Here is a 16,467-nt window from a genome sequence, read left to right on the forward strand (position 1 = left end):
GGAACTTTGCTGTGGACTTTTCAACTAGGGCAACGTGTTGCAAGGCTATGACACAGTATTCTTCACGGACCGATCAAAGATGGTCTGTAGAATCAGCGTGGGAGTTTTCTTGGATACGCACAGTATAGCCGACTCGTACGGATTCGTCAATGGGGCATGATCTGAGCCACAAGCGTAACATAGCTATTCTGGCCGATAGCCAAGAGGCCATTGAGGCCTTGTACTCAACAACGACATCCTCTTGGCTGGTGGGGCAATGCAGAACCGCGCTGAGTAGTCTGGGCGGCACGCTCAACGCCACCCTTCTCTGGGCTCCCGGTCATAGGAACATAGAAGAGAGTGAACGGGCTGACGGGCTGGCCAGGCGAGCTCTGCTCTTGGCAGTAAACACCGAATCCAGACAAAGCTATCCCCTCGGCCATGGGCAAAATCATGAAGTCGGACGTCCTTCCGAACCCAGATAACAGCAGTATCCGATAAGTCGAGATGACATAAAGGCGGGTCCCTGTTCCGGTATTGCTCGCTGATTAGCACTAGATTAACCTATACCTTCGCAGCGGACTGCGCTAGCAGCTGGTGAGTGGTTGCACTCCGGTGTATGTTAATTTGTAGAATGCGGATCATGCTATTCGCGCTCTGGTCCTTTCTAGTTCCGCCCTAAAGATTGAATTGGATCGCACACACTGCAGACATCGTCCTCAGCCTGCAGTTTGTGCGACGCTCTCACCCAACGCGCCACGATCCCTGCGGAGAATCCAACTTCCTTTTCCATTATAGGTCTTCGCTTGGTGACCTACCTGATCGCGTCTCCGGCATGCTATCCTCCTGTCCGGTTCCTTGCAAGTTGCTGTAGCACTTAATGGGAATTATCTGCATTCGTACCCTGCATACCACCCATCCAATTTTGATTTTCCCGCTGCTTAGGAGTTTCCTCGCATACTGCTTGAGAACTTCCACGAGTTTTTTTGCCTCGAATATTTACAGAAGTGATACTTATCCGGGCATTGTGAGGTAACCTCAGGGCATTCTCGCTTTATGACCTGCTCCACTTCAACCTTTCTTGTGAGACAGTCAAGATCTAGGATTTCTAGAGAGCACATAGGCTCTAGACTAGAAACAAGAGCCTTCTCGCCAAGTAACTCCTTGATCGCTTTGCAGAACGTACTCTTTCTAGTCGTCTTCAGACCCAGTTCGATGAGGATTTTGCCACCCTTCGTTTTCCGTATGGAAGACACCCCTGCTCCGTTGCCTTCGGGTTTCATCCTGTTGCGGATCTCACTAAGGACTTCCACAAGTATATTGCCATCCGTCGGGTTAACGAGCAGAGCCGACGGTCTAGTCCTTTTTCGGTTCCTCGTTTTTTCTGCTACTGGCTTTTGGTTTGTAGCCTTTGGACAGACGGGTCTCTCTCAGCGTAGCCAGTTGTTTCCTTTTATTCTTCTTCGCCTTCTTTGATAAAATCTCCTTCAGCACGTCGTCCCCTTTCCGTTTTCCCCAGTTTGTTTTGCAGTGGGCTATCTACGGTTCGTTTGGCGCTGCCAGTGTTCTCAACGGGGGGTTACGGCTGTTCCTGCTTTCGAAGCGCCTTCCGCTGCTCTCTACGTTCGCCTGTACAGGCAGATGCGGTCCAATAGTTCCTCCAGTTCCATCGCAAGGGAGCGGGCCGCAATAGTCAGGAACGGGTGTACCCTCTGTGACGCAGCCCCTATCCGAGTTCCTTCAGGTCTTTCCTACGCTTAGCTTTGGTAAATGTTGACTTTGTTCAAAAAACCTTAATTCTCAAGTTTCCACCTTTTGAACAAATAAGAATTTCCTTAAACAAAAACCCGTAGAGAAACCCACCACGGCCTTCCCATGCCAACAACCATCTCACCCTCATCTCGGAACATATGATTTTTATCATTGTCATTCTCGGCTAACCCGAATACGCGGCCAACTTCAAATCAGTCGGTAAGTCATGGCGAGAATATCCGCGGTTCGTTTGTAGCTCATTGCGCGAATTTAACGTTTTTCTCGCGAAAATCACTCAATTCGCCGGTATCGGTTGTTCCAATTCGCATTAAAATTGCAAGAATTATGAAGTGAATAGTTTTGTGTGCAGTGCGTAATGCGAATAAGCGCGGAAATCGGGTAAAACATCGGTTCCGGGAGTGCGCAACGAGTTCTGTTGCGGTGTTTGGACGGCGGTCGCGCGCCCACGACAGGAAGATAGTCACCTGCCTCCAAAAAAGGCTCAGTCCGGAGCGTCTTGAACGGGTATTTTATATTTTGGTCGATTCAAATTGACCAGCAGCAGACCGGGCTTTTGCCTTATTCTGCTCTGATGCGGTTTCCGTGCGAGTTTGCGGCTTCTTTTGTGTTTTGAATGTGTTGTGAGTGGCTCGCGGTGCGTCGAGCAGCTTTGGACCTTTTCGGTTCTGTTAGTTTTCTTGAGTTTTGTCGTTACTTTATGGACGTGCTCGCGCCAATTTTGGCGGTGCGAACCGCTAAAACGTTTTTGTTCTGCGACGACGCTTGCCGTGATCTTTTTTGTGTTTGCTGACATTGGCGGTTGTGTCCACTTTTTTACTGTGTCGTTTGCCTGTTTCCTTTGATTATTGCTTGCTGGGCGAATTTGGTTTGCAGAAATTTTGTTTTTGTGCATTTTTGTTTACGTTGCTTTGCGCTAGTTCAGTTAACGAAGTGATAAGGGGCGCCTCGCTTGGATAAAGACCAGTTGCGCTCGGCCAGGTTTGTTTGTAAACAAAACAAATCGAGTGTGGGGTGGAGTGCGCTTGCGTCGCCAGCATCTGGCCCCGGACCCGTTCGGTAGAGAAAGACAATAAATAAACACATGACAGATGTTGAGCTGTCAAATGGGCTAATGACATGCTTCAATCGGGGCTGGCTATGCCGGCTGTTGGGCCGCGAGGGTGCCATGAGCGAAGATTTCTCTGTTATGGGACCCGGCGCTGTGGAGGCGGAAACCGGTCTTTGGCCGAATTGGGAAGTTGATTGTGGTCGTTCTGGAACGGCGCGATTGCCGCCCGTCGCTGTATTTTTCGACAAGTGCGGGCCAAGGAATGGTGCTGATGGGAGCAAACAAAGTCAAGGGAAGAACTTGAAAGGGTGTCGAGTGTTAGGGTCTACAGCAGAGTCTAAAATTAGTCCGGGTTATCGCTCCCCTGCTCCGTGTTTGAGAACAATTTATTCGGAAGAGCGAAACGCGATTTTGAGGGGGATCACCCGCAATATTGACTAATTATCGCAATGACTGAAGTCCATATCGGATTTCTTGTGAAAAAGCGGGGGAACAATAGCTTCACTGGCCATCCCATTCCAACGGAAAACTGAATTTGGTTAGATATTTTGGTTTTCCGCTCACCTGAAGAGTGTTTTAGTCAATTTCCACTAATGTGGGTATGCCACCCACTCGAATAAGTGTTCCGCTAAACGCTGAATTAGCCAATTAGGTGAAATGTCGGATTAACTAAAAATACTTACCTATAATGGGGAGGAAGGTTTTAATCCAATTGGGTTCCAAGTTTGGTTGAAAAGAGAGGCAGAGAGAGAAGGGTCTATAATAACTGTGACTGCTGGGAGCAGATCAAGGACAGCAGGATTCACCCAGCTCTGATTTCCATAACCATCCCTTAGGGTTTGGGAAGGATAGCGACTCACCTACAACGAGAGACGTCCTCAAAGAATTATTTGCTTAATGTCCGCCACCGGTTCCCAGCAGGCGTTTGGATATCAGAAAGGAATTATCTGGGGATTTCTCTCTCTTCTACGCTGTTTCGACAATGCGAATTGGCCAAAAACCCATGTAAACCGTCGTAATTCTGTAGGGACTTACATTCGCTTGTTCCAAACGCTGTCGCGATCGAGTCTTGTATAGGAGATCCAAATTCCTCTTGGTTTAGCGCAGGTGCTGGGCCTACGCTATCTGGAGTCAGTGGCTGTCAAGCAGTGAGAGTAGATTCCCTCGAAACAGGAAGTCGACGGTGTCTGCCGAGAAGCTGTCAAGGGCCGAGTCCCTTCTGCCCAGTCCATCGGTTCTAATAGACTGATTATCATTCGAATGATAATTTTATGCTTAGGGATCGGATCACCCTCCAGTCATGAACCAGCCTCCATTATCGCCAAAAAACACTGGCGAATCTCGTAAGAATTACGTACAAGAATATTCCCGCACGGATTTCCCAGATCATTTTTTCGTTCACCGGAGAAAATACTGTGTAACCTTGCAACGCAGCATATGCGAAAAATCCTCAGGAAGACTGGAAGACTGGCTTGTGGCGTACTTCGTTGGGAATTCCGAGAGTTCCCGAGGTACTTAAGGTTTCACTGTCAACCATTCGAACTCACGGAGTCTGACAGCACTTCCCGCTACTGCATACTTATCATAATATGATGGTACAGGAGAAGAGATATAGGAGTACATTGAGGTCATTCCCCAGGCAGGAGTGCAGAGCCCATTAGGACTTGGACGTGCGGTTCTTTGGCTCATAATAAGCTTGGTTCTATTGTTTTTTTTGCTTAGCGCCGCCCACTACACAATAGATTCATAAGTTTTTGTTATGGATAGAGGTGGAAATCTTACTGTGGGATTCTCATCAACTAAAACCACCTCCATTTCTCTACTTATCCCGCGGGACCACAGTCAAGTATTATTTTGTGGGGTAAGGCGCTTTCTGGGCTCGATACAGTTTCTGCAGCTTTTCGTGTATCGCAGTTATTGTTGCGTTTATCGCGCGCCAATTTGCTTTTGACCGCAGTATCTCCTCTATGAGATTATGTCTCCTGACAGCTACGTTGAGGCTGTTGTTTAAGGTTGCTCTTTCAATCGCAAATCTCGGACAATAACAATCTACGGGTTCTCGGGTGCAGCGGCGCAGTCTTGGAACGATACGAAGCCATGCACGTACTTGCTGCATCCACTGTGTCCCGTAAGGAATAATACACGGGATCAGTGTAAGGGTCCAGCGGCTTTTTTCAGTATTATCCCACCGTTGCGGTCATTTTTTGTACAGTCATTCCTAGTAGATTTTCGGCAGTCCGTAGTCACATCGGTCAGATTCGCCCTCCTTCTCTGGTAGAGACGGTATTTTTTATTTTCTAGAATAATCCATGCCCTATATGCGCTGCGATCCTCAGTGCGATTGACCAGGCTGCCGAATTGACCGTTCCCTGGTTCATCGTGTTGTCCAGTGCTCCTGCCCATACTCGTAGGCATTTGACGATCGATTTTGAGATCACCTCGTGATTATCAACCCGGGTTTTGACAGTATTGTTTTTTCTGCGACTGGTAATAAAGATAGCCTCCGTCTTTTTGGTTTCATTTCCATAAAGTTCTATGTCCTTGGGGTGCTTTGCATTTACTACCATCGTGAGGTCGTCTGCAAAACCAATCATCGTTGCCTCCTTTGGCATGCGTGAAGGTCGAGAACTCCGTCATATAGGGTCTACAAATAAGTTCTGTCGGTTTTCACAATAGATGGCGTAGCTTGTTTTTTATTCCATTGAACCACATTTCCAAACATTCATCGGAAAGCTACTGTCAATAGGCATAAACGTCAGTATAAATTATTTAATTGAAGTGTAAACAACAAAACTTTTTTCATCAACGAAAATGGCCAGTTTTGTACCAAATAGTGTGTTTCATTCATGCTTCATTATTTCATTCTGAAGGAAAAAGCAACCGAAAGTCATCGCATTTTGGTGGAGGTTTATGGTGACCATGCTCTATCTGAGCGAACGTGTCAGAGGTGGTTTGGACGGTTTAAAAGTGGCGATTTTGACTTGGAAGACGAAGTGCGCGCCGGACGGCCAACAATTTTTGAAGATGAAGAATTAGAGGCATTGCTCGACCAAGATCTATCGCAAACGCAAGAAGAACTTAGAAAAACACTTGGAGTCACTCAGCAAGTCATTTCCCGTCGTTTAAAAGCAATGGGAATGAATGTATAACCAATTTTTCACAATAAAGCTTCAAATTTAACAAAAAAACCGACAGAACTTATTTGTAGGCCCTATACATTATGTTCCACAAGCGGGGAGCCTTGCGAACACCTGATGTGACAACATATTTCCTCGGCCCGTCATCCATCTCGTACCAAAGAAGTCTCTACGATTATCCCAGCTAAGTAACTAGGGATACGCAGTCTAGTCAGGGTGCCTTTATTTCACTCCCGTTGGCCGAGTTAAAGGCATTCCTGCCAGTCAGCGTTATCACCGCGCAGTCCTTACCAATGTCGCATGCCTCCCGAATCAGATCCCCAATTGTTGCTATTGCATTGATCGTGGAACGGGGTCTCCGAAACCGATACTGTCCTTTCGATAGACCGTTCGCATGGATAGAAGGCTATGCAGACTAATCTGATATACCTCCCTCTCCAAAATTTTTCCCATAGAGTCTAAAAGACAGAGAGGACCTGGTTTTTGGGGCTTTGGTAGTAGAACTAACCTCTGCCTCTTCCACTGGGCGGGAAACACTCCTTCCATGCACCATTCAAATGTGATTATGAGCCATGCCGGCCTGATTTTAGCGATCATCTTCAGGGTTTTGTTCTGAATCCCCTCAAATCCTGGAGCCTTATTATTCCCAATTCAGCCATATATCTCTCATAGTTCCTCCTAGAGGTCCTATTGGATCGTTAGATGAGCTGATTATTTTGAACAAGAGCCGAAGGCACGTCACTTGGGGTGATTTTGTCCACGAATTTTGTTTATTACAACCTTGAAACCGCACCCCACACGCTCCCCTCGAAGAACAACTGCCCACATAAATTCCACCAACTTACCCATTCTTTCTTCATCTACCGATGGTCTGGCTTCCCTCATGTCCTCTGGCAAAGTGTCCCCGCTCGCAGACACGATGATCTCAACCGCGAGATCTCCACCAGTAGTTTGGAGGTGGTATTGGATAGGTTACATATTAAGGAGGGGCGATAATTGCATTGCTGGCTAAGCCATGCCGTGGAATCCACTCTTTCAAGATGGTCCCCAAGGAGACCGTCCTTAGGACACTTGTCACAGAACAGTACAGAATTAGTGCAGACGTTGCGGGAAATCGTCAGGGGAGCTGAAGCGGATTCCAGTTAACTGCGAAAGGTGGCGCGTAGGTGTGGTTGACGCGCTAAGGGGTCTCCATTAAGGGGTAAATGGCAACTATATATATACCTCAGTTACACATGGCCATTGCGGCCTCACATTTTCCAGTGCCGTTCCTTCGGGTCGTGACTTGCTTCTAAAGTCGCCAGGAATATTTCCTCCTTGAAAGCTCCAGCGCACCAGCCAGCTATCCTGGATTTTCCAATTCTTTTGCGCATACATTCGAATGCGTGTCTCTTCCGTTTCTAATGTCGAGAAGATAACTATCAGACCACCAGTGTTCACTCACCCGCCAGACGAGGTAGTGACGTAAGCCAGTTCGACGAACGAGCCTAGCCCTTTTCCTCAGGAAGTTTCAAGCAGGATTTGACACCTGGTGTTCGTCATTCGGGTTTCAAAGCCCAAGGCCTACGCGTTGAAATCGCCAGCAATAATTTTAGCGTTGTACCCTCTAGAATCCAACACCAAACTGTCTAGCATCTCCTCATATTGCGCTAGTGTTGCATTAGTAAGGGGATAACAGCCGTAGATATGGACACCCTTGACTTTTGCTTTTTACAAAATCGGCTTTCGGGAATGCTCTTTTTTATTGTAGACCTTCCGCATGCCTATATCGCCGCGTTTCCAGATAAGTCTCACCTACGTAGCATTACCGCAATTTCGGTAAGGTTTGCAGATTACCGCTACACTTGAGCTGCCTCGCAATAGTTAAGATTGATTTATATCAATCTTATTTAGCTCTACAATTCAGCTCTGGTCTCTATACTGAACATACCTCTTTTGCATAATATGCGTCGTTAATCTCCAGTGCAATATTTGATAAGATCCTCTTCTCCACAGTTTTGATCTATCGTGTTCATTAGTACATGATGCTGCAAAGTGATCAAAATTCAGGCATCTGAAGCATCTCTTGAGAGATATCCTTCCCTAAGCCGACACACGACCCAACCTTTTTCTACTTTGCCCGCGGTAATTAATTTAACCGCTGATTCCAGCGGCAAGCTATTAATAAGGTATGTGTACCTCCATACGCCTTCTTCATCCTCTTCGCACTCCCTTCTATTACGCTAAAGTTGAATTGTTCTTTTAGCGAAACACAGACATGCTTTCGTGACGTGACATTATGAACGCAAAGCATCTTTGACCCGTCGGGAAAGAATACTTTGTCATAACTTTGTAACACATTGCCGGTCTTCCGTTCTGCCTCGGTTCTAGGGCTTCACAGTCCAACGTTCCGCGTTAGCAAAAGTGTCGTGTCGTATAGGTCACAGGCGCGTTAATTCCGGGAAGAGCTTTGCATGAAACCATAAGATGTGTAAATCGCGTGGATTCTAAATTGTAGTGGTTGGGCCTGCTTCAAACACTTCCCCAGAAGCCTGCTGCAGATCCAAATTAAGGTTGTTTTTTCGGCCTTATTTAAGTCTCACCGTTTTTTATAAAATCCTATTTGCCTTGGAAGAATAGGGTGTCATCCGTCCTCTGCTTTAAAACCTGCCGAATCAGTTAAAACCTAGTTCAATTTTTTCCAGAGCGTGGAGGATTTCATTGATTCCCATATCATTAGAGAGATCTTAGTTTTCAATGGCATCCGCAGCATACAGTTTGGCGTCACTATAATTCAACCGATAGGCGATAGGCGATTCCTTCACCATGGAACACGGATTTTCTAAGTGGAGTAGTGGAGAAATATAAACACAAAGGGAATTATTTGGCTTTCCCGCGATTTTAATTATAAGGGTAGCGTGTGTTATTCACCCCTGATACTTATCGTATCGTAACCGCGAACAACCTGTGATTATCCGCAACCGGAGCCTGTGATTATCCGCATTTGGCATTTGTCAGATTTAAAGTGTTTAACACTTACCAATAGCCGTAGCTTCCCCGGCGAGATCTACGGCTATTGGTATCGCATCCCTAGCCTGATGAATGGGAACAGTCTATTGTATGTCATCCTGTCCAGCATCCTCCACATAGTGTCTGAAAGATAGATAAGAAGATATGAAGAAAGCATGGTAGGTCCTTTTTGGACTTGGATAGTAGAACCAACTTCTGTCCTTCCATTGAGGATTGCGTATTTTGGAGCTTCTTAACAATCTGTAAAATGTTTTGTGCTTGCTTCCGTTTTATTGGTTGGTATTTTGCAATTTTTTTGATTAAAGTGTGGAAACTAGAAATTTATTCAAGTAAATCTTATTTTCTCACAAAGGAAAAGACAGGAGATGTTGCCAACGTGGCAAACGGACAATGCGACTCATAGAATTCTCGCTAAGACTTACTGCAAGCATAGTTTGTCAAAATCAACGTGGAGAGATTGGTGTAGATGCTTCAAAAATAATGATTGTCATAGTTGAAGCTTGGAGACTATATGTTAGTCAGAAATTAAATAAAATAAACAAGTTGAAAAGGGTTTTTATTTTCATCGGCTAAAGTTGTTTTGTTGAAAGTTACAAACCAACTGTCACCTTCATTAGTGTGGTCTCTTTTGTCTGATGGTGATTTTGAAGTGAAGAAAAGCGAATACCAAAAAATACTATAAGAATAAAGACACAAGAAATAATTTTTGTTCATGACAAGGATGAACCCCATCTCGTACAGATGGCTTAAATGGGAAACCCTAGCCCACCCACTTTATTTAGTAGATATGGAGGAAATTCCAGAGGATTCTGGTTAGGCAATGCAATTAGACAGGACTAGTGAAAGTAGTTCAATCAGAGGCTCGACATGAAAAGTTTGGGCTCAAAACAGTCACCACGGGCCCAGGGTAGAAGGCTGAAATCCTTTATATGGTTTTTAACATGGGCTTGGAGCAAGAAATAAAAACGATTTATGTCAAAACATTTAAAAGTGTATTCCGACGACACAAATATTCTGTTTCAAGCACAAAAATAACTATGATGAAAATTAGGATTTAAACCCGGATCTCAAAGTCATGACCCATTTGCGTCTCTGGATGAATGTTTTTGGAATGTTTAATGGAATTGAAAAAAATATTTGCTCTATCAGATGACAAATCAGGAACAATTTTCCAACTTGATCTTTAGTCATTGCTTATTCTAAATTCACAACAATCAGCCGGGTTGGTGTCCTCCTATCTTTAGGTTCGTTAGCACTTAATTTCAACTCTAATAAGGATTCATTTAAATTGTTTATATATGACCCAAAGGTTTGTCTGACTGTGCGAAATCTAGCGCTTTGTCCTTTGAAAATTATTCATGGTAATTCTCCTATCGCCAAACCAAATTCCCCGAAAAGCAGATGTTTCTCCAGGAAACTATTGTATTCACTCTGTCGTGGAAAAATTTACTGTCGGTTTTACTACCAACAGTTGACCCTGCTACTTACGCTGTGAAAATATTGTCCTTCGTGTCAATCGATTTTTATTACCTTTACTTAGGGTCTCACTTGACTGTTGTCCTCCACATTCAATTGAGTCCTTTTCAACATCGTAAAAGTCGGCGCCTTAATATAATAGAGACATTTTTCAGGTTAAACGACACATTGACGAAGTGTTCTGAACACACAAGTAACAATGATCGGCTCAGATAATTGAAAGAATAGCGCTGTGAAGGTGACAAAGAAGGACCATCAAAATGAGCAAGAAATCGTCATTTAAGGACAGAAATCGGACTGCTAGTCAGAAGATGGCTGAACGCCTCTATGATATTGTGATGAGTGGTTTGATGGTGAAAAGGGCGCAAAATAAAAAGCGTTTTACGCCTGTAAATTACAAACAAAGATGGTTTGAATTGACGAAGAAGACCTTGTCGTATTTTGATGTAGAAAATATAGAGGTAAGTTATTATTTTTTTTATTCTATTTGGTTTTATCACTTTATTATTTATGTTACTATTTTTTTTCCTCCCAATATTCATTCCATCATCAGGGAATATAGTGAAAATTACGCCAACGGCCTAATATCGCAGATGCCAAATTAACCAAGCCATCTTTTCATGAGAAATGCTCACAAAGGTTGCTAAAGTGTAGTTGTCTTTTCAATATCAGTTGAATTTTCCTTACATCTCGTTCTCCCTCTGAAGAGATCATTGAGATGACTATTTCTTTTTTTTTCGGGTAAGGTAGGTGAATGCATTTACGCACACAGTGTTGGACTTCCGGTTCGGTACGTCGTCGGACTACCAACTAAACACTACCCCATCGTCAGAGAGCTAGCATGGAACCGTTTGTCATATTACTTCGGGCTAGTTTCTGAGCTCTCCCGCCTTGCGGAGTCTGCAAATCAAGGAATTCCTTTCAACAACGGGAGGGGAGAGGAGGAAAGGAACTGTCAGTTCAAGGAACCCCTGCCATCCGGCTCCTGCACCGGTCGAGTTCTATCTTTTTTGCAACGAGAAGGACCCGAACTTAATGGGCAACATGGCTCCACCAGTCAGCACTCCTCAGCATCTCTTCGACAATGTTGTCTGGAGAGAGATCTCCTGTCTTCCACAAGAAAAAAAAGTGTGGTGGGCATCGTCCACAACTCCATTGCAAAACACACAATCCGCAGATCGCGCCTTTCCAATCTTGTGTAGGCTAAGCAAATAGTCAATCTCACCATGCGTCCTATTCAGCCACGCACCTAAGTTGCCAGTGGGTCGCGCAGTCTATCGGTCTCGGTTTCATTTTGCCAAGAGGGCTGCCACTCGTCTAGCTTTGCCATTCTTCACGAGCAACCACCTCCCTTGGCTCATCTCCGTTGCGTTTGTATATGACTTGACGCTCCTTAGCAAGAAGGGCAACGGGGATCACTCTCACGATCACCATCACGGCCGGTTCAGGGACAGTGCGGTACGCAGAGGCGTACCTCTCCTTCTCTGTACTTGCGCGAGACGTTTACGATATACCTCCTTGTTAAGAGCGTTAGCCCACACCTCTACGCGGTAGAGCAGGACAGACTGCGTTGAACTCATCAGGAGACGTCGCCTGCTAGACGTAGGACCACCAATTGCCATTAGCCTACTTAACGCCGAACTCCAGCTGCAGCCTTGTTCGCCGCTACTTTGATTTGCTCAAGAAAGCTCATCCTTGAGTCAAGAGTCAACCCGAGGTATTTTACCGATGGTTTTGACTCGATTATCGACTCGCCGAAGGATATGGGATGCAGGGGCGGAATTCTCTTTTTAGTCAGGCTGACTACTTCGGTTTTTTCCAGTGCAAGGTTGAAACCATGAGTAGTCATCCATTCGTTTACCCGTCGCATCAATATGCCCACGCTGCTTTGCGCCTGTTCGACAGTGCATCCAGCATCAAGCGCCGCCACATCGTCTGTATAGCCGACCAGGCGCATGTCGAGTTTAAGTAGACTATCATAGGTAGCGTTCCATAGATCTGGCCCTAGGATGGATCCCTGTGCTACCCCCGATGTGACCTCCATCTCCCTTTGACCCTCTAGGGTTTCATAGAGCAGGGAGCGGTTACTCAGATAGTCCCTCAATATTCGTAAGAGATAGTTCGGCACGTTGAAAGTATTGTCTAGTGTGTCTAGAATGTCTTTTCATCACAAAATTAAAGACGTTTCTGACGTCAAGCGTTATGAGGACCACCAACCATCGAGTTCGGCTGCTATGTGCCTCCGCTCGTCCAACGGCATCCACGACTTACATGACAGTATAAACTGTGGATCTCCCTGCCCTAAAACCAAACTACCGGGGAGAGAAATCTCCGGCACCTCGTATGGCTGCAGCAAGTCTACTTCTGATGAGCTTTTCGAGCACTTTTCCAGCAATGTCAAGCATACATAGTGGGCGGTATGAAGACGGAAACTGGGGGTCGCCTTTCCCTTTGTGGATCAGCGCCAGCTTCGCCACCTTCCAACGACCGGGGAAGTGCCCTCTTTCAGGCAAGCGTTGTGCCGAGCAGTAGGTGAAGTTGGTATTTAGATATACATCTGTGATTCCCAAGCTGTGTTTGATATAGTAATAATAGCTCATGGTTTTTTTGGGCAGTGAGGTGAAATGCATTTACGTACAAATTGCCGGACTCCTGTCTCAGACCGACTAGTGACTAAAACACCCTCCTGGAGCGTCCAGGACTCTGATCTCGAACCGTTTGTCACATTACCCTCAGGCCGGGCGTTTTCAGCCTAGGAGCAAAACTCCATGAAATATTGATCGACCGAGAGCAGATTAACACCCTCAGTGTGCGGTGTTTATACCTTTGCTTCACCTGTTCTTTATCGATTTCGAGAAAACTTTCGACAGCGTGAAGAGGGAGTATATCTGACATGCTCTACGCAGGAGGGGCATTCTGGAAAAACTAATAGCTACTATCAGAGCGATATATGATGCTGCAAAATGTCACGTGCTACACCGAGTTAAAGTCTCAGAGGAATTTGGCGGATTTCGCCAGGGTTGCATCTTGTTACCGATATTATTCCTTCTTGTTATCGGTGACGTTCTTCATGCTGCCCTGTCCGCAGGACTTCGAGGAGTTTAATGGACTCTTTTCTGAAACACCCCTCCTACGTTGATTTCTGACATTTGTTTGCTCTCTCATCGTGTCATGGGCCTTTGCCAAATGGCTCTGGATTTAGAAAGAGGGGCAAGTAGCGAACACCAACAAAATGAAGATCATCGCACTCTTCCTATTCGAAATAATGAGCAGAGCATAGAAGGAGTTGATGAATTTCCTTGATAACGTTGTTTCTGCTGAAGATTGCATCGAGTTTGATGGCACCCAACACATTAGGTGCGTTAGATTCGTTTTCGTTGTTTTGTCTGAAATCTGGGTGTGCAGATACCTCAGTACTAACATCAAGTTGAGGGTGTTCCTCAATAATATTTTCTCTGTGCTGTTATATGGGAGTGGCACATAGAAAATGGTCATGGTCATGTCATCTATGTACTCCGGCCAGGCACAATATTGAGAGAAGAGCTGCGTCCGCGGACGGCCCAGTTATTGGTTGTTATGTTGATCTTCTTTGCAATGATATTGTGGTGCCACTTTCAATTCCTTTACTACTCTACCTGGTATGCCCTTCTTTTTCAAGATTATATCCGTTTACTTCGTCAAGTCTCTAAGTGAGCTTCGAAAGCGTGCACGCACGCATTTTTTTCTTTGGAGAAAGGGAGATTTTTCTCATTTATCCCTAAAAAATCGTCGTTAATCGTTGTTTTTTAAAAATAAAAACCCTCCGTCCGAAGTTATATGTGACCATACCAGCGTGGAAAAGTTCGTTGAATCTAGCGTTGAGGTTGCGCTGCTAGATCTGACCACGAGGCTGCCTTCTTCTACTTGTAGTCGCCGAATGCAGACGTTTATTTTTACTCGCCTTTGTTTTAGGATTTTAATTGACAAAAATACATGAATATCTAATAAGTTGCGATCAATACAGTGGTGACCCCGAGGAACATCGCACCCTGCGAAATCCAAGTCATCGTGCTTAATGACCCTGGTAAAACCCCAAGTGGCTGCACCCCAGTGTTGGATTGCCACATCGCCTGCAAATTCTCCGTGATAAAGGCGAAGGTCGATCGTGGTTCGGGCAAGGCCACGAAGGAGAACATCACCATTAAGGAATTACTCATTAATTGTAAATACTACAATAAAAAATGTATACTAGCGGCAAGAGCCGGCGCGAAGTTTTTGGTAGTGTGCTCCGCTCTGGTGCTTCGCTGTCGCAGCTTCCGCTTCAGTTCTTTTAGTTTCATCTCTGCGATTGTTTTGGTGCGTGCTCCACTATATTGCACTCTAGCGATGGTCACTGAATAAAAGGGCGCAACAGGGCCCGCACAACCCGTGACCCCTGTGTGAGTACCATCTTTTTGATGTATGAGCCCCGAAGTGTGGCTCCGCCAACTCGAGGCGCTGGCCACATCTGACGCCACACATTCCAACCATGCGCTGGTCGGGCTAGACGAGGACGTGTTGGAGCAGAGCTCATATGTAATACCAAAGGAGCACTTAATACCGCACCTGTCAGTGACCACCGGACACCCAGTCAGCTGCTTAGAGAAATGATGCAGTTTGCAAGGGACATCGTGGGCCAGCTCTGCTTTACCATTTTGGCGTGCTCGGAGTTGCACCTGATTAACTTTACATTGCCAATAGGTTTGATCCGACTACAATACATATGTATTTAGCCACTTTTGTCTTGACTATCATCATCAACGGCGCAACAACCGGTATCCGGTCTAGGCCTGCCTTAATAAGGCACTCCAGACATCCCGGTTTTGCGCCGAGGTCCACCAATTCGATATCCCTAAAAGCTATCTCGCTTCCTGACCTACACCATCGCTCCATCTCAGGCAGGGTCTGCCTCGTCTTCTTTTCCTACCATAGATGTTGCCCTTATAGACTTTCTGGGCTGGATCATCCTCATCCATATGGAATAGGTGACCCGCCCACCGTAACCTATTGAGCCGGATTTTATCCACAACTTTTCATCGCCGTAGCTGTTATCGGTTGTGATTTTCGACCCTAGATAGGAGTAATTATCAACGGTCTCAAAGGTGTAGTCTCCTATCTTTATTCTTCCCGTTTGATCAGTGTGGTTTGATGTTGCTGGTCATTTCGGCCAGGCTAAAGAGGACTCATGATAGGGCATCCACATCTCGTAGACCGTTGTTGATACCGAATGGTCTTGAGAGTGATCCTGTTGCTTTTATCTGGCCTCGCATATTGGTCAGGGTCAGTCTAATTAGTCTTAACAATTTCGTCGGGATACCGAATTCTCTCATGGCCGTGTACAGCTTTACCCTGGCTATGCTATCATAGGCGGCTTTAAAGTCGATGAAAAGATGGTGCAACTGATATTCATATTCCAACAATTTTTCCATCGCTTGCCGCAGAGAGAAAACTAATTTGTTGCTGATTTACCTGGAGTGAAGCCTCTTTGGTATGGGCCAATGATATTCTGTGCGTATGGGGCTATCTGGCCTAGCAAGATAGTGGAGAATATCTTATAGATAGTACTCAGCAACGTGATACCTCTATAATTGCTGCACTGCGTGATGTCTCCCTTTTTATGTATGAGACAGATAATGCCTCTTTGCAAGTCGTCAGGCATTGATTCGCTGTCCCACAGCTTGAGTATAAGTTGATAAACCACTTGGTGTAATTGGTCGCCTCCATATTTAACCAATGCGACTGTAATTCCATCGGCACCTGACGACTTATGATTTTTAAGCCGATGAATTGCACGGATTGTTTCTTCTACACTTGGTGGTGGCAGTATTTATCCGTCGTCTTTAGTTGGCGGGACCTCCAACTCGCCGATGTGCACCGGGCGGACCCTTGTAGAACTCCGCATGTCGTTTGGAATAGTTTGCCAGTATTATTTGAAAGGCATGTCGGCCTGTAGGACGAAGCTATACCCAAAGGTTTGTTTGGCTTGGGGACTAGTATTAATTTCTGCTGCTTCCATTGTGTAGGAAA

General features: G+C 45.5%; 1 protein-coding gene across 1 annotated transcript in view; it reads left to right on the forward strand.

Moving 5' to 3' along the window:
• Positions 1–1,942: 1,942 nt before the first annotated feature.
• The window catches only part of LOC119654364 (tyrosine-protein kinase Btk29A), a 283,921-nt gene continuing 269,396 nt past the window's right edge, over positions 1,943–16,467 (forward strand). Inside the window, exons 1-2 of the mRNA XM_038059713.1 lie at positions 1,943–2,256; positions 10,578–10,883. Of these exons, the coding sequence (XP_037915641.1) occupies positions 10,683–10,883 (201 nt within the window). The 5' untranslated portion in view covers positions 1,943–2,256; positions 10,578–10,682. The remainder of the gene's footprint in view (positions 2,257–10,577; positions 10,884–16,467) is intronic.

This window comes from Hermetia illucens, chromosome 1 (genome assembly GCF_905115235.1).
Source record: "Hermetia illucens chromosome 1, iHerIll2.2.curated.20191125, whole genome shotgun sequence".
NCBI lineage: Eukaryota > Metazoa > Arthropoda > Insecta > Diptera > Stratiomyidae > Hermetia > Hermetia illucens.